This window comes from Girardinichthys multiradiatus, chromosome 18 (genome assembly GCF_021462225.1).
Source record: "Girardinichthys multiradiatus isolate DD_20200921_A chromosome 18, DD_fGirMul_XY1, whole genome shotgun sequence".
Lineage (NCBI taxonomy): Eukaryota > Metazoa > Chordata > Actinopteri > Cyprinodontiformes > Goodeidae > Girardinichthys > Girardinichthys multiradiatus.
The window spans coordinates 39,789,365-39,813,575 of NC_061810.1; the positions used below are offsets into that span (position 1 = coordinate 39,789,365).

Here is a 24,211-nt window from a genome sequence, read left to right on the forward strand (position 1 = left end):
CCATAATGTTGTGTGCATTTCAATATTTTGAGCAAAACTGTGCTCTTATCCTGCTAATTGAACCTTCACACTCTGCTCTTACTGGTGCAATGTGCAATCACTGAAGACTGGCTACCAGGCTGGTCCAATTTAGCCATGAAACCTCCCACACTAAAATGACAGGTGTTTCAGTTTCATTGTTCAACCCCTGTATCTATCAAGTTTAATGTCTTCATATGGACCTTTAGTTTAGAAATGTGCTAAATAAGAATACCTTTGAGTGAGTTTTGTCCCAATTTGCACAAAATTCATGCTGGAAAAAAGGACAGCTTAGTTTTATCAAAAAATATAGTAGATTTAGGTCATATTCCTATGTGTATGAGGCCTTAATTTAGAAATCGTACATGATATATGAACAAAACATTTTTGAGAGACATTTGTAGAAACTGAACTCCTGGTAAGGACAGAAATCATCCTTAAATGAAAAAGATTATTAATATGGTGATTAATATGTGTCACATTTACCAGGCTTTATTTTTGAAAAATGTAGCCTATATTTGAATATCTTTCAGGAAGTATCATTGTAAATGTTTAAAGGCGCAAATTTAACTTTGAAGTTCTTAAAATATGTTTGCACTGGTAGATTGGAAAAAGTCTTTAGAGTCATGCTTTTATCTTGAAAGTGGGTCAGTAAACGTGAATGTAGTACTGTCACTGTTCTCTCAGTCAACAGGATGCAGTAAACTATCCAAACTAACAGCGCTGTCTACTACAAAATCCATAACGCGCCTAACTACTTTAACAACAACATGACAGAAGATAGCCGCAGCTACCTTTTCTTTCTAAAACTAAACAGTCCGGAATCGCCCTGAAATGAGGCTCACCACTTACTTCCTAGAGGTTTAACCACAGCCAATAAGCGAGAACCTCAGGCGGTGACGCTTTTTCAAAGAACGCCTCCTCCCTCTTTGTGCCGCCCCGTTTGTTTTTTTACATTTCAACATATTGTTGTAGAAAATATATCAGTGTTTAAAAATTAAGAGGACAGTAAAATAATTTGAAAAATAAAACAGAAACTAATTTCACTTGTTAATTAATTCGATAACAACAAAGGAAACACATTCAGGAAAAAAGTATGATTAAAAATTTGTGTTTTGAAAACAAAATAAGCATAATAATAATAATATTAATAATCATCACCTTTGTTGGTCATTGCACATGTAGATTACAACGAAATTTGTCCTCTGCATTTAACCCACACAGGGTAATAGCACAGAGATCATTTGCAACACTTAAAGATTAAAGTACAAATACATATTTATATCTGATTTACTGATCGATTATGGAACTAATCACTTTTTAATATTTTTATTCCATTTAATGGCGCACTAATTTATATGCCTTGCTACTTTTTGGCCCAGCAATAAGTTTATTGAGTCATATATTTATTTCTGTATGTTTTCTTAATTATGGCCGGTTTGATCCTCCATATTTAAAACCCAATAAATACAATAGTTTATTTCGACATTAAAAACACATTTTCATTACTTTGTCATCTTTAAAAACCCATAGATATCAATCTAAAATCAAGCTGCTTATGTTTCAATGCGCGCCCCCGCGTTAGCTCTCCACGCGCTAAAAGAGCGCTGTAATGTCACGTGACATGTCTGGTGGGGGTCATATGATCTTCTTCCTGCTTGGGGTCTGCTTTCCTCTAACAGCAGCTGAACATGGCGGATTTTGACGAGCGGCGGTCTCTGTTGGGAGACGGGGATGAAGGTTCGTTCAGCGGCCGACAGGTAGCCAGAGAACCCGGCAGAACAATGCCAGCCATCTGCGACCCAAGCCATCTCCTGCACCGAGTAGTAGTCCTGATTTTTATGTGTTTCCTGGGATTCGGTGAGCAGGATCCCATCCAGTTGTTTTTAGATGACATAAAGTGAAATGATGTCTTAAATATTTTCAGAGGGCTTGGAATGTGATCATGTATTTTCGGAGGTTGAATACAATGTATCCTTATTATCTTTAACGTTTTTGGCGTTTATTCCAGGAAGCTATTTCTGTTATGACAATCCAGCCGCACTTCAAACTCAAGTCACACAGGTAACTCAGTCTGTTAACGTCCAACATTGAACACTGTGAAAAAAAATGTCAGTTTTTGATTCATTCCCTATTAAGGTATATAAGTCTATATTTATCCTGTTTTCTACACTAAAAACACACTAGACTACCTGTAGAGCAGTCCAATCTGATATGTCAATTAACTTCATTTTGCATTCACACACTACACGATTGTACTGCGCGATTTTTACCTGATTCATAGTCGGGCAAAGTCCTTGTTAATCTGCAATTAGTTGTGATGAGTCAGTACAAAAATCTGAGATGGGATTAAGCCTGGAGTCTGCAAGTGTGTAAGGGGAACTGACCCCATCGGACCTGATTCGCAGTCAAACAAACACTTTTAAATTTCAGAAGCGGATCTAGACACAGGCGGGTAGTGTGCAGTGGGATCGGTGCGCTCCTCGTTCTAAATTGTCAGTTTAATAAAGTAAGGAACTCCAGATGAGGGGAAGGATTTGTGCCTGACCTCCAATTGCAAACCCATGTTACCAACAGCCAATGGAAAAGAGAGGCTTGGACACCATATTGGCTGCCTCACACAAACTCAAACCCTCAAATATATGTTCCAAACTCTACATGCATATAACAACAAAAATAGTTTACACCATCCAAATCATTGCATCGCTTTAATTTTATGGGGAGTGGAACAGAAATAAAGACGTCTGAATTCTTCTGTTCCCGCCATCTACCGGTTTTTGTTTCTTCAGACTGTTCCATGAGAGTGTGATGACTCGGGTGACTTTAGTTGGTCTGAAAAGTCCAGTAGTCTGTTATCCCTCAGCGGGAAGAGTTGTTACGCTTGTGATCCTCAGTGTTTCAGTTGTTACACAAAAATCAGTCTTAGTGTGAAAAGCTAGTCTTTTTGAAACCTGACTACTGTGAAAGTCGTGTAGTTTGCTCCCAGATGTACGAAAATGACTTTAAATCTAAGATGGCTTTATTACTAAGAAACTGTTGTTTTTCTTCCCTAATGTTTCCAGGATCTGAACTTGAACACTGCGAAGTTCATGCAGCTGTATGCCTGGTACTCCTGGCCAAATGTGGTCCTCTGCTTCCTGGGGGGATTTCTGATTGATAGGGTGTTCGGCATCAGGTACAAAAGAGGACTAAGTTTCACTGGTCTTGTGCTAAATCCATTCTCAAAATGAAAGAAGTGCAACCTGCCATCTTCACCATTGTTTTGCATTCCTGTTTCTATAGGCTTGGAACCATAATCTTTTCCCTTTTTGTCTGTGTTGGACAGGTTGGTTTGTGTTGAAGTCTAGATGTAAAATAGATAACATTTTCACCAGAAATGCACTTTTTAAGCTGACTTTTTTTTCCACATGTTTACAGGTTATATTTGCTGCTGGGGCATTGTGCAATCGTTTTTGGCTGATGGAAATGGGACGTTTTGTATTTGGGTAAAACATTTAGCTTTTCAAAATCCATTTTACTCTCTATGTATGCACACTCGGTTTTTCACATCTTTGCCACACTCAGCACAAAATCCAACATCCTTTAGATCTATGGAACTGACTGATCACCTCACTTAAATTATCGAGTTCACTCATATCATATCTCATAAATGAAGTGTAGTATGACAAAATACAGTATTTCTTTATGCTAAATGTATGCCTGTCTTCCACTTTCCATGTGTTTTGATTTAACTGTTTTCTTTGGCAGTATTGGGGGAGAGTCCCTAGCTGTGGCCCAAAACACGTATGCTGTGAACTGGTTTAAAGGCAAGGAGCTTAATCTGGTTTTTGGCCTTCAGCTGAGCATGGCCCGACTGGTATGGACGCAAATTATAAAAAATTGCACATGCTTCTACATAGTGACATTTTTGCACATTTTTCTTTGTAACATTCCTGAGATTTAGTCAGTTTGGATGGAGATCATCTGTGGACATAAATTTTCACATCTGGCTACAGATTTTGTTTTTTTATGTGTCTTAATGACCATATTCATAAGCTTTTAAATCAAACCCTTTAGATTAAACCCTTCCATTGTTGCTCTGGCTCTAGGTTTTTAGGTTCATTGCCCTGCCCTTTCTTGCAGCTTCCAACAGTTTTTTTTGTTTCTCCCTCTTTCTATCACCTCTGACCAACTTCTTTGTCCCTGCTGAAGAAAATCATTCCCACAGCATTATGTGCCAATGGTGCATTTACATTGATGTGTGGTTTTAGTTTTCACCACACATTTCTCCTCTCACAAGAGCACCTTCTTCCGCATGTTTCCTGTGTCCTCTATGTGGCTTCTGGCCGCAAACTTCAAATTGGATTTATTATGGCTTTCTTGCTAGGTTTGTGAAGTGCATGAATAATAGTTGTCCTGTCCTTAGATTCTCCCACCTGAGCCATGAAACTCTGCAGGTCCCTCAGAGTTAATATGGGCTTCTTAGTTCCTTAGTTCCTTCCCTAACTTGTGTTCTGTATTTAAACTTTTGATTCGAATGTCATAAAGATTAAGGCGTGTGATTAATTTTGCAAAGTGCTGTTGATGTAAAGGTATGTTGCTGGTGCAGTGAACTTGGGTCTCCTCTCCTTTTCTGTAGGGCAGCACAGTGAACATGAACATCATGGGCTGGGTGTACAGTGAAGTCGCAGTGGCTGTTGGGTCCTCTGGATACACCACGCTCGGCATATCACTCATGATAGGTACGTAATATACACTGGTGCGTAAACCGCTTACTTCGCTCGAGTAGATTAGAGAGTTTAAATGTAGCATCTGGTTACAGATGCTTCATCTTCTGGGATGTTCTCAGATAACACAGCCAAGCAGAAAAGAAGAGAAGTAGGACAGGGAACTAAAAGTGCTACTCAGCATCTCAGATGAATTATGGTCATGTAAATCCCTGCCAGAAGCTTTTTCTTAGTCATGTAAAAGTGGTTTTACTTTTGCTTATCTTGAAGTACTTTAGCTTGTATGTCACTGTTACTTAAATTTTAATCTGATCATTTGACCATCAGTCAGTTGTTGTCACAAAATGTGTTAAAGGAATATTTCATGTTAGGTTGTTTAATTTATAATTCACTTTTTTGTCCTATTAGCTGCTGGAACCTGTGTGTTTTCTCTGTTGTGTGCCTTGGTGCTGGCCTTTTTTGATAAGAGAGCAGAGAGGATCCTCCAGAAGGAGCTGGGGAAAACGGGTAATGTTAAGACATTGCTGTTGTTTGTATAGCTTGGTATAGTTGTGTTTTTAGTCAAGTTTTTGCAGACAAGTTATTGCTATAATAAAATTATTTTCTGTAACCGATATACATAATGCTCTTCTGTTTTAGGGGAAGTTATAAAGCTGACTGATGTGAAAGATTTCTCCACATCCCTGTGGCTCATCTTCATCATTTGTGTGTTTTACTATGTCGCCATTTTCCCATTTATTGGACAGGGCCAGTAAGTATTTGACCTGTTCTCTCATTGAGATACACAAACAACATATTTGATGCCTTGGTATCATCTATAGTCAAAGAACTGTCTCCTTAGTGCTCATTTAATTTCTCAGGAGATAATGAAGAAATCACTCAAACGTCCTTATTTATTAGGTATTTATAATTTGTATTATCTTTAGTTTTCTTCATAAAAAACATGCACTGATAATGATGCTGTTTTCCCTTGTATAGCATAAATTGTTTTTAAGTTTTCTAAACATTTCTAATGTCAACAAATCACTAAGACTAGAGACATTTTTAGTGCTTTGTATCCTAAGTCACAACCCACCTGATTCCAGACAAAACCCCTAATATATATTTTGCTTCTTTACATGGTATATAATATCCCAAAAGTGTATTATTGACAGCTAAAGGTGCCACAATCTAATAAAGACGTTAAACATTTAGAGGATAAAACAAGTATAGAACATCACCAGCTTTCTAAGTAAATATAGTTCTTAAGGTGCAAGTGACATGAAATTATCACCAGATCTCTGTAACAACCCATCCAGTCCACAAATGCTACAAAATGAAACCTATCGATGTCCATAATATATGTGTGATAAAATTTAAAGAAACGGGGAAATAGTGTTGAACACATAAAGAATCTGAAGTGTATAAGGGCATGAGAAGTTATGATGCCAGCCTAAATCTATCAGTAATTGGAAAACAATTCTGCCTCTTAGTGTAGATTAGTATCAGCTGGTTCAGGCCCAACTGATAGAACTATAAAAAGTTGTCTGATTACTAAGGTGTGACACAAGGAAAATATAATATGGAGCAAAACCAACACATTCTCTTAAAACCAACATTATTGTTGAAGAAAACACTGGTGGTGTTTGTAGAATAAATACACATCTACTAAGTATTCCTATGAGCACTGTTGGAGTCATAACCCTTAAGGGGAAAGATCATCAGAACGTGAACCGTCCATGGCCAGGTGCTCCCTACTAAATATCAAAGAAACAAGAGCTATCCGAAGAGTTTTTACAAGAGCCAAGGACTACTTGTAGAGCTTGGATGTGGAGCAGATAGAATTTTTGAAAGAAAACAATTTGGAATGTGCTAAACCACCATGGCTCGTATGCACACTTGCCATTTAAAACTCCAATATTGAATAAAAATCCTGTTCAAGCGTATTTAGGTCGTGGCGACCCATATACAAAGGCTATAGTCCTCAACGCTGCTACAATGACAGAGTCAGTCACCTGACCTGAATCCTATAGAAAATCAATGGAAAGAACAAAAGCTCAGTTTATAGAAGAGGCCCAAAGTACTTGCAGGATCTGATTACTGTTTGTCTGGAAGAAAAGATAATCACTCCTGAGTAATGCATGTGACTAGTTCCTCCATACAGGAGGCATCTTGTAGTTGTCATCCCCAACAAAGGCTTTTGTTATAAGGCAGTAGATACATTCCAGTAAGTGTGCTCAATACATTTCCTCTGTATCATTCGATTTTATTACATATAGCCTAATTTGTGGACATGTAGGGTTTGACTTCTTTGCATGTGTGGACCGGATGGGTTGTTACAAACATCTGGTTTGGATTTTACTTCAATCTCACCTTTTAACAATATATTTACTTAAAAAAATCAGTGACACGTTCAATACTTATTTTACCCACTATAAAAATGTGATAAAATAAATGGAACTGTTGGAAGTCCATTAGATAAAAATATATAGTAATGATCTGAAGGTGTCAGATTAACGTTTCAATTATTTTGTTAAATACACAAATTAAAAATGTGTTTGTTGGTGCTACGGTTCATCATGATAAAACATAAGCTGTCACTATTTCTTCCCCTAACACAAGATTGGTCAAACATGCTCACTAACTTTGATGGGTAAAGCTGAGAGACCAAAAAAAAATTACTGCATGCACATGGTTATCAAATAAAATACATAATGAAGTTATTATATTTGCTTATATCGTATGAGTAAGAAACATATGTATTTCACATTTAATTAATTAATATTTATTTTAGTTATGCATTTAATCATAGAAATATTTACATTTAATCTAATATATTTATTTAACATTTCATTAAATCATCTGATATTTATTTAAGAGCCTATGTAGGTATTGCCTTCTTCTGAAAATGTATTGCCAAAAACACTTATATTTTAATGTCAATTCTTTGTGTATCACATATTTTAAAGTTCAGCTTGGATTATTGCTTTACATGTTTTATTCCAATGCAGATGGTGAGATAAAGAGTTCACATGTCAGTTAACCTTTCATTTTTGTTACAGTTGTTACCAACCAGCAGTGCATACTTCAATTGATTGCCAAATGGTACTGCTTCAGTTAATCAATTGCAGACTGAAAAGAAAAATCAAAATCAGTTCTTCACTTCTGGTGCAGCTGAAAATCTAATAAGCTTCCTACATATCTGTTCCTCCTTTTTTGGATGATTCATTTGATCATTAGCTAACTAGTCTTTTCATAACAAAATGTTGCACCTTTTTATTTGTGTTCTTTGTTTTGTTTCTTATGGGATGAGGTCTAGTTTCAAATTAGATTACAAAAACAATAGTAACAGTTACAAGATAAAGTGTAACTTCTGCTGTGAAACTGCTTCTAAAGCAAAGTAAACACACATTCTTTGGCCACTAAAGCAGTTACTGTCTCTCAATGATTCCCAAAGAACCGTCCCAGTTCCTCATTATTTAAAACCAATTTAAGACCTATAGTTATGTATTTGAGTAGTTTAAATCAGTGTTTTTTTCTTATTTGAAGGAACTAATTCAGCATATGAGACCTACTAATTGCCCACTTGACTGCCTTCCTCTCAAATTAATGAAAGTGGTTTTTACTACTGTTTGTCCTGCACTTGTATTTTTTATGAACTTCTGTCTTAGCTAATTAACTATGCCAATTGCTTTTAAATATGCAGATAGGCATCTTCTTAATAAACCCCACCTGGACCTCTTTAAAATTGTAGAAAATGTTTTTCTACAATTACAACTTTTTTTTTTTTTTTTTATAAACAAATGGCATTTTATGAAAAATTTCAGTCAGGCTTTAGATCACAACATAGCTCTGAGACCACCCTGCAATGTTGTATATTGACATAGCCATGCCTGTTGATGATAAGTGCCTTATTGTTATGGTTGTGTTGGGCCTAACAGCAGCCCTTGACACAGTGGACCATTCTGTCCCTCTGTCTCATTTGAACCACTTTGTTGGTATCTGTGGCACTGCACCGAAGTGGTTTACTTCTTATCTGACAGACACCTAATCTGTCATGACCAATAATCTATCCTCCTCCAGTTCTCCTCTTTTTTTTTTTTTTGGTGTGCTTCAAGGCTCCATTCTAGGTCCCCTTCTCTTTTCTCTCTTTTTGCTGACACTCAGAGAAATTATAACAGCACAACAACTGCCATTCCATTCCACTTTTATGCAGATGACCTAAAAATGAACTTTTCTTTAAAGTCAGGTTGCAGTAATGATCTTCTCTCTTTCTTGGACTGCATTGCTGCTGTCTAACAGTGGCTTTGAAAAAACATTTTAAACTTAAACGAACAAAAGACTGAATGTATTTTATTTGGTGACAATGCCACCATAGATATCTGTGCTTTGTTTTTTAACTTAAACGGTACTGTTAGGAACTTAGGGTAATGTTTGATCAGGGGTTTAAACTTAAACAAATCGACTCTGTTGTCAAATCGTGTTTTTTACCATCTGCGTCTTCTGGCCAAAGTGAAACCTTTTTTAAACCGTTCTGACTTGGAGAAGGCCATTCATGCTTTTATTTGCTCTAGACGTGATTATTGTAATAGACTCTATCGGTGTCTCTCAGTCTTCCCTTTAATGTCTTTAACTTGTCCTGAAGGCGGCTGTTCGTCTTTAAAACCAACATTTCTAGAATTTTGCACATCACACCTGTCTTATCCTCTTTACACCGACTTCCAGTCCTTTTCAAAACTGATTTTAAATTTTTGTTTTTTAAAGCTTTTTAATGGCTTGGCCCCACCTCACTTATATGAACTTCTACATCTTTCTGAACATGGCAGGTTGGAGTGACTGGTCATTTTTAGTGGCAGCACCCTGAATCTGGAACCAACTAACCTTGGACTTTTGATCCACCACTCGCCCAGGCATCTTTAAATCTAAGCTTAAGGCCTGTTTTTTTAGGCAGGGTTTAATATCAAGTAGTATGGTGGTATTTTATCTAGTTTTTAATTTTCTTTAGTGGACTCTACATTCTCTGTGTTCTTTTTTTTTTTTACCTAAGTACAATCTCAAAATACGGTGCAAGTATCTTTTTTTCCTAACTAGAAAAGAACTCTTGCAGCTGTGTCGAAAATGGTATTGCATATTTTTAAGTATTGGAATCAAGTTAGAAATTTTAGGGGGGCATGTTCCAACTGGTCAACTCACCGGTCTACAAACTGCCCTTCTGGTCCCACCCTTTGGAGAAGAAATCAAATCAAAGATACATTCAATTAGTTGGCTTGCCCTAGCTTAAAGTTTAGCAAATAAGGATGTTTGTTAGGATGAACTTTTATAGGTTTTCATAGTGATGTTCATCTACAGACAGTTTTTTTTTCACACCAAAATTGTGTTTTGGGTTTTCAGTGTGCAAACCCTTTGCTGTCTCAAAGCTTCTAAAGCAAAGTAAACACACATTCTTTGGCCACTAAAGCAGTTACTGTCTCTCAATGATTCCCAAAGAACCGTCCCAGTTCCTCATTATTTAAAACCAATTTAAGACCTATAGTTATGTATTTGAGCAGTTTAAACCAGTGCTCCTCTCAGGGACCAGTCTTTTTATTATTTGAAGGAACTACTTCAGCATATGAGACCTACTAACTGCCCACTTGACTGTTTTCCTTTTAAATTAATGAAAAAGGTTTTTACTACTGTCTCTCCTGCACTTGTATTTTTTATTACCTCTTTAGACTACTTGGGTAATTTTAACGTACCCAAGAAATGTTTGTTTTCTATTTTGTTGCTTTATTCTTTATTTTAGTGATGCTCAAAAAGACATCCTCAAAGCAAAATTCTCATGATTTCTGTTTTTTTCCACTACCATCCTTTACTTCTTCCCCTTTATACTGACTTTGTCACTTTTTTTAATACAGTTGCATTTGCCCCAGGCATCAAATGTTGCCACAGCAGGTGCTTTATTGCTGGGATGCTTAAGCCCAATATGTGCATCTCAAAGATGGTCCTAGTTTTAACCAACCTTTTTTTTGCCTTAGGAATGAAAAGCCAGTTCAATCACACCACAAGGAAAGGCAATGGGGCCTAAAAATGGTAATAGGTTTGATGGATGGATTTGTAGTGCAGTAAAAAAAAACTTTGCCCTCAAAGAAAGGCACAAAGAGGATTCGGCAACAGCTGTGGCTTTTCCACAGACTTTCTGTGCTAATGCAAATGGGGAAAGAATGTATGGGAGGCAATTTACTGTTATGGAACTAAAATCACTTTCTTCTCCCTTTGTGTTCATATAAGCATTAAACATGCATGGATGTTTGTACTGCTAGTCTTATCACTGTATCTTTTGCTTTTCAGAGTATTTTTTATTGAAAAATTCAACTTCTCCCCAGCTCAAGCCAGAGCCATCAACAGGTAATTTGGCTTTTATTTGTTTTCCTTATAGAGGAATATATGCATTTTCTTTCTTTTAGTAGAGTAGGTTTTTGTCTTGAAGAGGCCTGTCATATAAATTTATTTATTTTTGTTTCTTAGGATCACTTGTTTAAAGCTACAGTTCAATTTTGAAAAGAGATATGGCTTATCCCCAATTTGTAATCTTCCATCATACGGATTTTATCGTGCAGCACAATATTTGGAACATTTATTGGAATTTCTATGAAATGCCACTTTTCCTTGGGCTCTACATTGGCCAGCTCCAATCCATTGAGCCCGTTTTGCGACCAGTTTCCATTACTGGCTTTTCCAGCCCGCTACTGGCTTTCTTGGTACCTGTTCGTCAGTAGGTCCCATCGGGGTTGCACAGGGTCGAAATGTGACGTGAACAGACTGCTGTTCACTAATTGGCTATGGACGTGGTCTCCCATTTGTCAGTGGCATGAGAAAGTGTTAGCTGAGGTAGCAGAGAGGAATATATTATGACAAGCCACATATTTTACCGCATACCGTAGTGTTGGGAAAGGCTCGAAAAACCCAACAGCAACTACTAAAATATTGTGGCAAGCCATATGGGTGTGACTGAGTGAAGACACACTCTAGCTTAACTTTCACTTGGCTGCTGTTGTACAACTGTAAGAAAGCTGTTTTATTATTTTAAGCACAAAACAAACAGTGGAGGTCACTAAACAGAAATACAAACTTAACTGAGTCGCTGTTTTCCGCTTTATGTGGGACTGGGTGGTAGGGGCAGCAGACTTAGTAAAGACACCCAGACTTCCCTCTTCCTAGACACCACCTCCATTTCCTCTGGGAGGAGCTCAAGGCATTCCCAGGCCAGCAGAGAGACATAGTCCATCCAGCATGTCGTGGGCCATCCCTTGGGCCCCTCCTGGTGGGAGGTCTCTGGAGCACCTCCCGGGGATCCTTAGTCGGGAACTATGGCCTCAGACTGAGGAGCTGATTCTCATCCCAGTCGGGTCACACTCTGCTGTAAACCTCCTCAGGGCATGCTGTAGGTCTTGGCTAGAGGGGGCCAGCAGGGACATGTCATCTGCAAAAATAAGAGACAAAATCCACTGGTCCCCAAACCAGAACCCATCTGGCCCTTGGCTGCGCCTAGAAATCCTGTCCATGAAAATTATGACCAGGACCGTTGAGAAAGGGCAGCCCTCCTGGAGTCCAACATGCTCAGGGAACAGCTCAGACTAAGTGCCGGCAATGTGGACCAAACTACTGCTCCGCTTATACAGAGACCGAATGGCCCCTAATAAAGGGCCCTTGACTCCGTACTCCTGGAGTGCCCCCCCACAGGGCACCACAAGGGACACGGTCGAATGCCTTCTCCAGGTCCACAAACACATGTGGGCAGATTGGGTAAACTCCCATGAACCCTCGAGCACCCTGTAGAGGGTGTAGAGCTGGTCCAGTGTTCCACATCTGGGACAAAAACCACACTGCTCCTCTTGAGACTCAACTATTGGCTGGACTCACCTTTCCAGCACCCTAGGATAGGCTTTACCAGGGAGGCTTAGGAGGGTGATCCCCCTGTAGTTGGAACACACCCTCGGTCCCCCTCCTTGTGGAAGGGGACCACCACCCCAGTCTGCCAGTCCAGAGACACTGTCCCCAACTGCCACGCAATGTTGAAGAGGCATGTCAGCCCCGACAGCCAAACAACACCCAGAGACTTGAGGTACTCGGGGCGGATCCCATCCACCCCTGAAGCCTTGCCAAAGTGGAGCTTTTTGACTACCTCTGTGACTTCAGCCTGGGACAAACAAGTCCAATTCCAAGTCCCCGGTCTCCACTTCCACCAGGGAAGGCATGACAGCAGGATTGAGGAAATCCTCAAAGTATTCCTTCCACGGCCCGATAATGTACCAAACAGTGTTGGCAAAGCACTGCTTCCCTTTCCTGAGGCGCCGGACAGTTTGCCAGAATTGCTTCAAGGCCAACCGGTAGTACTTCTCCATGGCCTCACCAAACTCCTCCCAGGCCCAGGTTTTTGCCTCTGCCACAGTCTGGGCTGCAGCACGCTTGGCATCACGGTACCCATCAGTTGCCTCAACAGTCTCGCAAGCCAACCACAGCCTATAGGACTTCTTCTTCAGAGTCTGGTCTAAGCTCTCCCGGAGGACAAAGTTGAATACATCCCTGGCTGAGGGTTCCATCAGGCGTTCCCAGCAAGTCTTCACTATAGACTTGGCCCTACCAAGTCTGTCAGGGCTTCCTCGAGAGAGGTTGTACTCTCTGGAGTGGCTCGCGTGGAGAGGCAAAGGAATGGGATGGGTTTTCTTGTTGCCCCCCAGTTCAGCTCTCCTGCATTGGGGTTTCCACCTGTGAATGAGAGGGTTGCATCCCTACGCCTTCGGGTTGGGTAGAGGACTTTGACTGTTGTTTGGCCCAAGGGCTGAGCAGTGGTGCGGAGTACCCGCCCTTCTTGGCGTCCCTGTCGGGGGGTGCTGGACTGTGCTCCTCTCGGGGACTCAGTCATTCGGCTGGGGGACTTCAAAGCCCACATGGGAAATGACAGTGACACCTGGAGGGGTGGGATTGGGAGGAATGGCCTCCCCGAGTGGTGTTTCATTATAGGACTTCTGTGCTATTCAGATTGTCTATAATAAACACCATGTCTAAGTGCACTTCATCAGGGCTCCAGGACACCATAGGCAGGACGTTGATAATCAACCTTGTAGTTGTGTCTCCGGACCTGCAGAGCATGTCTTGGACACCTGGGTGAACAGAGAGGCTGATCTTTCCATCGATCACTACCTGGTGGTGAATTGGATCCGCTGGAGGAGGAGGAAGCCAGACAAACTTAACTCATGCTGCAGAATTGTTTCTGTCTTACTTTGCCTCCAGCACCTCTACGCCAATAAAAAGATAGGAAAAGAAAAAGGTGTACACTAACCTATAAAACAGTAATAATTAATAGCGTCACAACGCTGATGGCTGGGGGTGGGGCTTCAAGCCATAACTCGTTGTGTCAATGAAAACGCAACAGGTTGAGTGCAGAGTAAAATGAGAGTGGAGCCTTATGGTGCTGTTACGTGAATGGAAAAGAGGCAAAAGTGATGATTTAAAAGTAGTAAATATTCCTCATTACATACAGAAAGCACAGACATTAAGTTTTGAAGGGGATGGAGTCATTAGTGGCCTTAATTGCCCAAAATGATCTGAAATGAAAATGGCTTCAATGGCAGGCTAGCTGAATAGTTAGTTACTTTTACCTTACTTTTAGACTTGTTACACATTAACAATTACAGTGAGTTCAGCATTGCCTGAATGAAGTGGACACATTAATAACACAGCTACACAAAGGACTAATGATGGCTCATAAAGATCAACAATTCTACATTTTTCTTCTTATTGCAACTCCTTTTTCCATTCCTCAAAGCAACTGTAAATAAATCTGTTTTGCAGTATTGTATACATCATCTCAGCTCCTGCATCTCCAATTCTTGGCTTTATCGTTGATAAGACTGGGAGAAATGTGGGTTGGGTCTTTACTGCCGTCATCGCAACACTTGCCGCTCACATGATGTTGGCCTTCACTTTTTGGACCCCATGGATTGCTATGGTATGCATCTAGTAGTTGTTTTTTTTTTTTTTTATGCAAACTGAAATAGGTTCCTACATACATAAACAGTTGTATATTATCAAATAAAGTGCACATACAAGATGGAGGAACAAACGGGCGCTTTAATAATTTGGGATATTGTCAAAGTTAATTTATTTTAGTAACTTGATTCAAGAAGTGAAACTTGTATATTATATAGATTCTTTACACAGTGATATATATATATATAGTATTTATTAAATGTAATATTAATTTTCATGATTATGACTTCCAAGTAATGAGAATATTATAAGACTAATGAAATGGGTTTTTATTAGTGAAATGTTACCTCTAACTGAAGGAGCTACCTGTTCACACTGCTGTAGCCTAGCATGTTGAGTGTAAGTAAAAGGTGTGGCAAGGATGGTGTGCAAGCACCAGGAAAAACTGCAGCCATGAGATGATTATGAAGCAAGGTCCATTAAAGAGTTTTGGGGAAATGTATCTAGTGTTGATTAGCGCTATATTAAATCAGACTGCTATATAATTAATTAAATTGGTAAATCAGCCAACTATAGGTCTTATACAAACCAAATGGCAACCAAAGTGATGTAAAGGTGAATAAGAAACTCAATGCAATATGCAATAAAATACAAGGTTGACAATATAGGCAATAAAATAAGCAATAAAAGGCATAGAAGAAACAAGGACTGGACTAATGGTCATGCTCTCTGGAATTAAAAGCCAGTGTTTAAAAGAGATTTAAAATCATCTAAAGGTCCAGCAGACCTCACAGAAAGAGGAAGACTGTTCCAGAGCCTAGGAGCTCTCTTTTTCTCCTGGTCATAGACTGTGTCCTGGGAACAACCAAGAGCTTCTGGTCTTGAGATCTTAAGAGATCTACTGGGGATGTTTGAATGTAAAAGTTTATTATGGTAAAGCGATGCCAGATAATGTAGACATTTAAAAATTTCACTTTTAGTTTGTAAAACAATTCTGACACCCAATAATCATCAAAATGAACAAAAATAAAGATTTGATATATCACTGTGTCTTTACGAGTTGCACGTTTTGAATTTATATACTACAAAATAAATTATCCTTTTGATGACCTGTGAAAGCTGTGTCTGCATGACCTTTCCTTACTCTAAAGCACTTAACAGTTGAATGTGCAATCAAAAACAAAGCTTTAATTAAAGTTCTAGATTTACATCTCAATTGTTTTGCTTGAACATTTAACGCTCCATAATTAAATGCTTCATAAACCCCACTAATGTACATCATTAGCCTGCTGTGCTCTTTGACTGATGAAATTAAGCAACTCTCCAACTATCAAACAATTAAGACTAAATCATTTCATGAGTGCAAATAACTATGATGTTATATAGCTTTAATTTACAGTTTTTATGTAAACTGCCAGCCATTAATCTGATATTAAATCATCCCTTGTCTTCCAGTCCCTGCTTGGTGTCTCGTACTCCCTGCTGGCCTGTGCACTGTGGCCCATGGTGGCCTTTGTGGTGCCTGAACATCAACTGGGAACAGCCTATGGCTTGTATGTGCTTTTTCAGTTTAACATATTATGTGTAATATTCTTTTGTTGGATTATTACGGTTGGCTTTGCATTAGTATTGATTTTTGTAAAATTTTGTAAAAAGTATTGACATTGTGCATCCTCTTTGGTTTGCCCACCAGCATGCAGTCCATCCAGAATCTGGGCCTTGCTGTCATTGCGATTGTAGTAGGAGTCATTGTGGATTTAAGAGGATACCTGGTGTTGGAAGTGTTTTTCTGCGCCTGTATTTGCAGTCAGTTGGTTTCAGTCTGTCTTCAATATTTGAGGTTTAAAGTCCTGTTGGACTATTTTTAATGCCATTTTTATTTTTTCTCAACATTAATTTCTCTCCACCTGTCTTGCAGTCGCGCTGATGGCAGTGGTGGCGCTGTACTTTGTGGATTATCTCAAAGGTAGATCAGAGCCTGAAGTTTTTTCCACCTCTTCTCTTCTTTCGCTCCTTGTTTTCTCTTGTTTCCTCCTTGCCTTTCTATTCTCCATAAACTCAAGATATCTCTTTATTTTACTCTGTCAACTTTCATTGAGCTCCACTGCGAATTACCAGACTCACTACTTTTCTATATCTTGCCATCTTGCTCTCTTTTCCTCCAGGTGGAGGTCTGAACTGGTCAGCTGCAGCCAGAGCCAAACTGCAAAAGGAGACCTCTCCAGATGCAGAGTGAGTAGCCTTAGTCCTTCATTTCTCCCATCGACATAACCAGTATTTAAACTGAATGACTTACTCATGACCTTTAGTGACATAAAATGAATCTGAAGACTAATGAGCTTTGTAAGAGCTCTTAGGCGGATTCAGCTGAACCATTTTTTATTATGATGTGAGTGAAATATTTTGTAATTTCTGAGAGTAAAAGAACTGCTTCATCAGTCTTTGCATGATTATCAAGTTTTATCCATTAATCATTGTATCCGGGCTACAAATTCACACCCAAACCACCAAATGCATGAGTCACACGCAGAGCTGCACAGTCATAACAAAAGCCTGAGTTTTAATGAGTGAACACTAAGTTTTACAAGGCTCAGAAGTACACTTCAACACCCCTGAAAATGTTGTATTGAATAGGCTGGATCATTAGACCTTATTGTGCTTTTAGGTGGCCGTTATGGCAAACTTGCTAATAGCCATCCTTTTCATCAACAGAAACATGTTTATTATATATGTTGATGTTTATGGACTAAAAACAAGCAGCAACTAACTAGCAACCTTAAGGTCTGTCAGATTTCCAAAGTGAATAAATTAGTAATAATTTTCCTATTTGGCAGGGTCAATAATCCCCCTGGAGGCATTTTGTTGAAGGTTCAGGATGTAAACAGACAGGGTCCCTGCACACCTTGTGCTTTGTAAAGTTTGAATTTCACCCCGTTGCCTTTGGGTTAAAATTGTAATATTAGTGATGGGTTTTTCAGAACAAACATAACAGTAGCTTAGCACTTCACCAAACTTCTCTGAAGCAGCAAGATGGGATTCCTTTGTTTAACAATAATGCAAAGTTTTGAGGCGACATGTTAACCTGTGTCGGAGCAGCATATTAAGGCTGTCCTGCAGAAACTCAGGTTGAAGATGTCAAACAGAAGAATAAGAGACACTGCAGCGTCCAGAGTATCATGGCTGGGTGAGCTGTCTTACAGATGCAATGTCAAGATGTGATGAGAACTATAAAGGTAGTTTTCAAACACATATATATATATTTCTTATATATATTTCATCGATTTTTGTTAACTTTAATGAAGTTGAACCAGACAGACTTTAACTCTTTACTGGCTGATGTCTATTCCTAAATAACTCAGATGGTATCAGGGACAAAAGTCCTTATCAGGACATCCCTGTTGAAACACTCAGATTATTGGGGAAAAAACAGACTCACTGACGATGCAGTTTTGCAAACAGCGCACATAAAACCCAGTACATAAACAGCAGGTTTCAGAAGTTAGGTTGAGTCAGGCACACAGATGCCAATTTACTGGGTTGCACATCCAATACACGGGGTTAGATTGGAACATCCCTGTTTAATGCCCTTAGACATCATGCAGGAAATGCTTTTTTGTGTGTTTCCTCCTGACTAAGCTACTATTTTGGAGTTTCTTAGATTTCCATTCAGGATGATGCATGCCACTGCTACACTTCCTGTGCATGTGCTCTAAAAGGTTGCCATGACTGCTTTTGTTCATTCATTGCATGAAGATTGTCAGTTACCAGTAATTCAGGTTGCATCCATTTCTGCATTTTCACTCCATCCAGGGTTTTTTATTTAATGTGTCTAACCTGAAATGTTCTGTATGTTGGACATGGGACTTACAGAGACTGACTAATATCTTGTGACTCATGCTGTGACTGATATTTTCCAGATGATGGTGATGAGCGAACACACATGGTCCTGGGTTCTTCAGAACCAGCATGCTGCAATGTCCACCCCAGAGCTTTCAGTCTACGGCCAATGGGGCGGGACTGCGGTTCTGGCTCTGCCCAGTGATGTCATCTGTGGCTCTTCGAACCTGAACTGACTCTCTGGAATTGGCTGCTGCTTAACCCTGTGTTGATATAAGGACACTGACACATGACAAATCTCACTTTGGACATAACTTCTTCTCACCTGACATTAATTCTACCTGCTGTTGCACACAACTAACTCATAGCAGCATGAAGTTTTAAGTGCTAGAATGTTTTTAAAACTGTCAAGAGGAATGGTACCCTTATTCCTTCAAAATCCTTGAATTTTATTATATTCCATTGTAACTCTAAATCTAGGGTTCCTGTTTTAGTTTAGGTAAACTCTGTGGGTATTATTTTGTTTCCAGATTGACTTATTTGAGTTATCACATGTCAGCATTATCAATGACAAGCCAAACTCTTTCATAATGGAAGAAGCACACTTACTTTCCCCGTCAGCTTTAATTAAATGCATCATTGACCTTTTACTTGCTGGATAATCTCCAACAGAGCATAGTTTTTACTGTTTAGGCTTTATTGCTCAATTATTCTATTTCCTAAACTCTTTAACTGCTTTTCAGTGATATAGAGTTCATAAGAGTTCATTTTCTTTTGCATCATCAAATACTATATTAATGTATCAATCTAAAAAAGTAGGCCCACTTATGAATGCATTGAACTGTGTAATGGTACTCAGCTTTAGTTTTTTTTAAACTTAATCCTTAACGTGACCTTTTTAAAAGATTTAAATGTTTTATAGATATTTCTCGTTTATTAAACTCAGGTGATTAACTTGGTCAAAGCCCTTCCCAAAATTGCTGCTTGCTTCATTTGAGCAGACTCTTCATGCACTATGCTTTAACAATTAGCATTTCACTAATGTAGTTGGAGATTAGTATCCATATGCTTATATTCTGGTTTGCAGACTAGGCATGAGCTGTTACGAGTTTCTCACTGTATCACTATATTAACTCACCGTAAGTTTGAAATAAAAAATGTATTCTTTGACAAAATTGTTCAATAAATGCCTGCTAAATTTAATAGTAGGCTTGCAGGTGTGTAATACATAAAATATTACAATTCTTTGCAGTTCTGAGCTTTAGAGTAATGCAAATATCACAAATCATTCAAACTTTCCTCGTACGGCATTTTTCAAAAAGACAAGTGTAACAAAGTGCTTTTTGGAGGCGAACCACTCATGGACGAAGCAACACTCTTGAAATGATCATATTAAGTTGACAAAAAGAAAAACACCTAAAAGAAAATTGAGAAATTATTTAAAAAAAAACATTATAAAAACATATGTGATTAAAATTTTAAAATCAATAAAATAGCAAAGAAAACAAATATATAATTCTAAATTTCATCTAAAACTGAATAAATGTATTCAAAATCAAAAAATATATATCTTAATGAATCAATCAGACATCAAAGTTTTACTGAAGTAAAAAGATAAAAAACAGTAGTAGTAGAACAACTGGATTATTGATGAAACTCAGTCATAAATGAGGAAACTCTAGAGACAGAAAAAATATAACATTCACTTCTTTGTCTAATTAAAACAGACAGACTTAATCATTAGATGAATTTAATTTCCATCAAGAAATAAATCATTTTCAGTCTAAAATAATGCTAAAAACTAGACTGGATATTTGTTTTAAACATTAATCAAATTTGACACTAAAACATGTATTCAAAAAAGACAAAATTTCACAAGTAAAGCCAGGCTAAAAAGAAGAGTTTATCTTTTTTTTTTTTTTTAATATCAGCACTCTTAGCTGTTTAGGGCTAAAAGAATGATATGTGTATATATCTTGTTAAAGGTAACCAACCCATGTCTTTTTTTAGGGTGTAGAAAGTTAACTGACTCAGTAAGGCAAATGTGTCCCAATCAAAGGACGGAAAATATCAGAATTTAAAATTATCCCTGAAATTGCACATTAGAAGGGTGAGTTTGGTGGGGCAGAACCCAAATGATCTTATAGGTTGTACTTATTTCTATTGAGTTATGGTGGCTGTACCATTTGTAACATTTTGTCAAATGTAGCTAAATTTTGATTTGTTTAAATTATGTGATTGAGAGGTACTGATTTATTCAATGATTTAAGCTAATTATATTTGCAACCAAGTGCTATGACATTATGATAAACATAAATTATTTGTATTAAACTTTTGAATTCCTTCCTTGTTACTGCAGCATCTCTCTCCGCTGTCATGTGAGGCGTGCTTCTTTACCTTCTCTGTCCATTGTTTGCATTCGAATGCTCATGTCAGTACGGCAGCAAGCATGTTTATTGTGCGCACGCTATTCCTGCAGGCCTAAAAGGCAGCCCAGTACGGTGACGCAGGGCGAGCATGCTAGACTGGCACCCATGTCTGCTTTTGGCTTGCGTAACAGGTACCTCTCCAGGCTGGGAGCACAGGTATGATCGTGATTAGTGAAAAATCCATTTGATTTCTCTTTATAATCTGTTCTTGCATTTGTTTTTTTACTACAGCAGTGGTGCTGCTTAGCCTGTGGTCTTGCGTCTCTTTGTTCTGCTTGATTTTTTTTTGTTCTCTCTGCTCTCAGCTCCCAGATCACTGTTCTACCCATCTGTCATCACTTGCCCACAGGAGTGTTCTGAAATGACACCCGTCGTTCATCTGTCTGCTCCTGCAGTGCTGTAAACGCTAACTTTGTGGTTTCAGACAAGTATGCACAAAAATAGGACGGTGCTTCAAAAGTGTCACGTTTTGTACAAAATGTTTTTGCACTTTAACCTTTTAAGGTTTTCATGGTGTTAATATTGACGGTTGAATATTTGGTTTTTTTTTTTTACTTTTTGGTTTTCTTTGGTTCATCGTTTATACCACTTGTTTTTATTTCTCACATTCATCTATGTTGGATTTGCTGCACACTCGGTGCCTTCTACTAAAGTCAAACCAAAGTTGTTTTTTTTTTCACCAAGATCTCAGGTGATCACTGAATGTTTTTATCTGTTTTAGATGTACAGCCTTTATAAACAGCAGAGGGCGCCAGTTCACTCCACTCGCCATAGAATTGCTTTGTTTTAATTAAGCAATCAATATTTACGGTTACATTTTCTAAGTTACCACATGTTACTGGGATAAGGGAGAGCTTAAGAAATGTTTTAAAGGATTGTGAAGTTTTTTTTTTGTTTTTTTTTTACATGTTACATTTTTTTAGATTTGAAATAATACAACTTTTAAAGGCAGTTAAAGTTGTTAGTAGAATCTTTACTCACAGAGACCTTCTGAAATAAGTTACTGCTGTCTAAAATGTACAATTGATGCCTTTTTGTGGTTTTGTTTGGAAAAAACAGAAATTCCTATCTTAGTGAGGAGGTGTGGTTTACCTCGTTGCTAAGTGTGACAACGTCTTCTAAGGGCTGTGATTGATTGTTGGAAGAAAAAAAAAACGCACACAAAAAAAGCAAATGCGCTCCTTGTGATCAATGGAGAGAAATTAACCATGATAGAATTTAGACTGGATTCTGAAATGTATAAATCATGATGATGAAACTTAGCAAGGTTAAATTATTTATCACACAGCATCAGCATGTTTATTTACATGCTCATTATTTTGATCTGCTTATGTTTACTCGCCATGCTGGTCATTTTCATACTGAATCTATTTCATATTAATATTAAAATTCAGCATTTCACTGTGATTTTTTTTGTTTTTGTTTTTTTACTGGTGTCTTCTTGGATAATGAGGTGGAGTTTGGTTAAAAAAAATGGTGGAGAAAACCGAACTGGACAGAGGAGCAGAGCCTGCTGTTGGAGGAGAAGAGAGGATTGTTGAAAGGTCGATTTGGTCCTGGGATCACGTTGCCAACAAACAGGCTTTGCTGTGGAATCAGTGTGCCTTTCCCTCTGCTTTCAGCACCAGCCTGGAGTGTGAGCAGCTCTGGTTCCTGCTTGAGTCAGAAGCTGCAGAGGAGATTGTAACACACCAGAGAACTTCTCCACAGATGGAGTGCTGTAGATGACCATTTAGGCTTAGGCTACTGACATCATCATGTACAATACAGCAAATACTTACCTCATTTACATCTTTCTTCTAATCTAAGCACATGCAGTGCTTAGATTATTGTACTTGTCTAAAGTATGAACTTATTTTTTTTTAGTTTTTAAAAAAATGTTTTTTATATTTTTTGAAAACGTTTTGCAATCCGTAAATATTGGAATAATTCTGTACTACATTGTTTGTAATTTTGTTAACTTTTTATTCATGGTTACTCATTATTCCTTTACATATTTATTCTTGCTAATATTACCTAACTAGAGGCGCACCTTTAATCTGTCGTGCTGCTGAAACTATTTAATGTTCCCTTAGGGGAATGATAAGGTTAATTTTATCTCTATATTAATAATTGTACTATTGTTATAGAAGTTTATGTGCTAATTTACATGACTATTAAGGTGCTGGATCCCTGCAGGATCCATTGTTCATTGCATGGAGAATATCTCTTTTTTTCTCGGTCTTTCCATCATCTTCTCTGCTTAAGACATTTTTAAGCTCACAAAGTCCTCCTCACTACACCGAAAATGTATTCACCTTAGGATGGTTACATTAAGGCCAAAGTTGCTTCGTGAATCACTTTTAAAATTCTGAGAAAAATCTTAGAGTTCAAGAATTTCAAAGATTTTTCTTAGAATGACATCGCTAGGAGCTACTTTTAGTCTTAGGATTCTATGCCCAGGTCAGCAAGGAACCAAGAGCATGCTAAAGTTTCTGACTGTTCAATTAGAAAGACTGAACAAGTTTTACATGTCTGGAAGGGTTCTCAAGAGACAACTTAATCACTTTTTTCCAGATTCATTGATCAATACAGCTCAATGTTATCTGCACAAAACAGGTAGGATATGCTATGAAATGTATTAATGATCTGTACAAGTGGGCCAATATATGGCAAAAACAAAGAAATTTGACGTGGTATTGTTTATATGGACACTGAAGCTTCTATTTGAAAGGTACGATCCACCAAACTATAATCTGTTAACTAAGATACTGTGATAGACTGACAAAGGCTGCAGAATGGTCTGAGAAAACTAAAACCTTAAATATTCTTGCGTCTACGGCCATCATGATGTCACTCTACAGTTTAAGCAACAGTTTCTGTTTAATGCATTTTACAAAAAAACGGACTGGTATTTATCAGCACAAATTTGTTATGTAAACTGTTAAATTAGGGTATTGGGTTGGCGATGATTTAGGATTGCCCTGCTGCCCCAGCATCTAGGCACCCTGCAGTGTTTTAGTGATAAGAGTTTCGTTCCACAGTATGCCAAAGTATTCCAGAGTCAAATGCGAGGTAATCTAACTGCTAATGTTTGGATTAACAACCAAATTAATTATTACAACCACAGTAAAAAATCTGCAATGGAAAGACTATGAAATAAATTTAAGTGAGGTGTGGTTGTTGGGCCCAAATTCTTTTAGAACAGGGTTCTATAAGTCATTAACTTATAGTTTACTTACCTGTATTGAACATCATGAAAACTTTATTTTTCTCAAGATTGTGCAAAAG

At 38.1% G+C, this 24,211-nt stretch overlaps 1 protein-coding gene across 2 annotated transcripts; it reads left to right on the top strand.

The window, feature by feature from the left end:
* Window positions 1-1,657: 1,657 nt before the first annotated feature.
* mfsd1 (major facilitator superfamily domain containing 1) lies at window positions 1,658-22,348 on the top strand. Of its 2 annotated transcripts, XM_047391731.1 has the most exons (17): window positions 1,658-1,878; window positions 2,030-2,082; window positions 3,081-3,193; window positions 3,301-3,343; window positions 3,436-3,503; window positions 3,766-3,874; window positions 4,637-4,739; window positions 5,133-5,231; window positions 5,364-5,475; window positions 11,034-11,090; window positions 14,538-14,694; window positions 16,131-16,228; window positions 16,369-16,481; window positions 16,594-16,641; window positions 16,841-16,907; window positions 20,992-21,097; window positions 21,247-22,348. In XM_047391731.1, exons 1-17 carry the CDS (start codon window positions 1,710-1,712, stop codon window positions 21,304-21,306), a joined length of 1,575 nt encoding a protein of 524 aa, XP_047247687.1. In that variant the 5' UTR covers window positions 1,658-1,709; the 3' UTR covers window positions 21,307-22,348. The 2 variants fall into 2 exon arrangements, with proteins under 2 accessions (XP_047247687.1, XP_047247688.1); XM_047391732.1 differs by having other exon boundaries at window positions 1,659-1,878; window positions 18,593-22,348.
* Window positions 22,349-24,211: the final 1,863 nt, after the last annotated feature.

Coding starts and splice junctions, on each gene's coding strand:
- mfsd1 (XM_047391731.1), top strand. CDS start 1,710: ATGGCGGATTTTGACGAGCGGCGGTCTCTGTTGGGAGACGGGGATGAA. Junction 3,194..3,300: donor GATAGGGTGTTCGGCATCAG/GTACAAAAGAGG, acceptor CTGTTTCTATAG/GCTTGGAACCATAATCTTTT. Junction 16,482..16,593: donor TTTCTGCGCCTGTATTTGCA/GTCAGTTGGTTT, acceptor CCTGTCTTGCAG/TCGCGCTGATGGCAGTGGTG.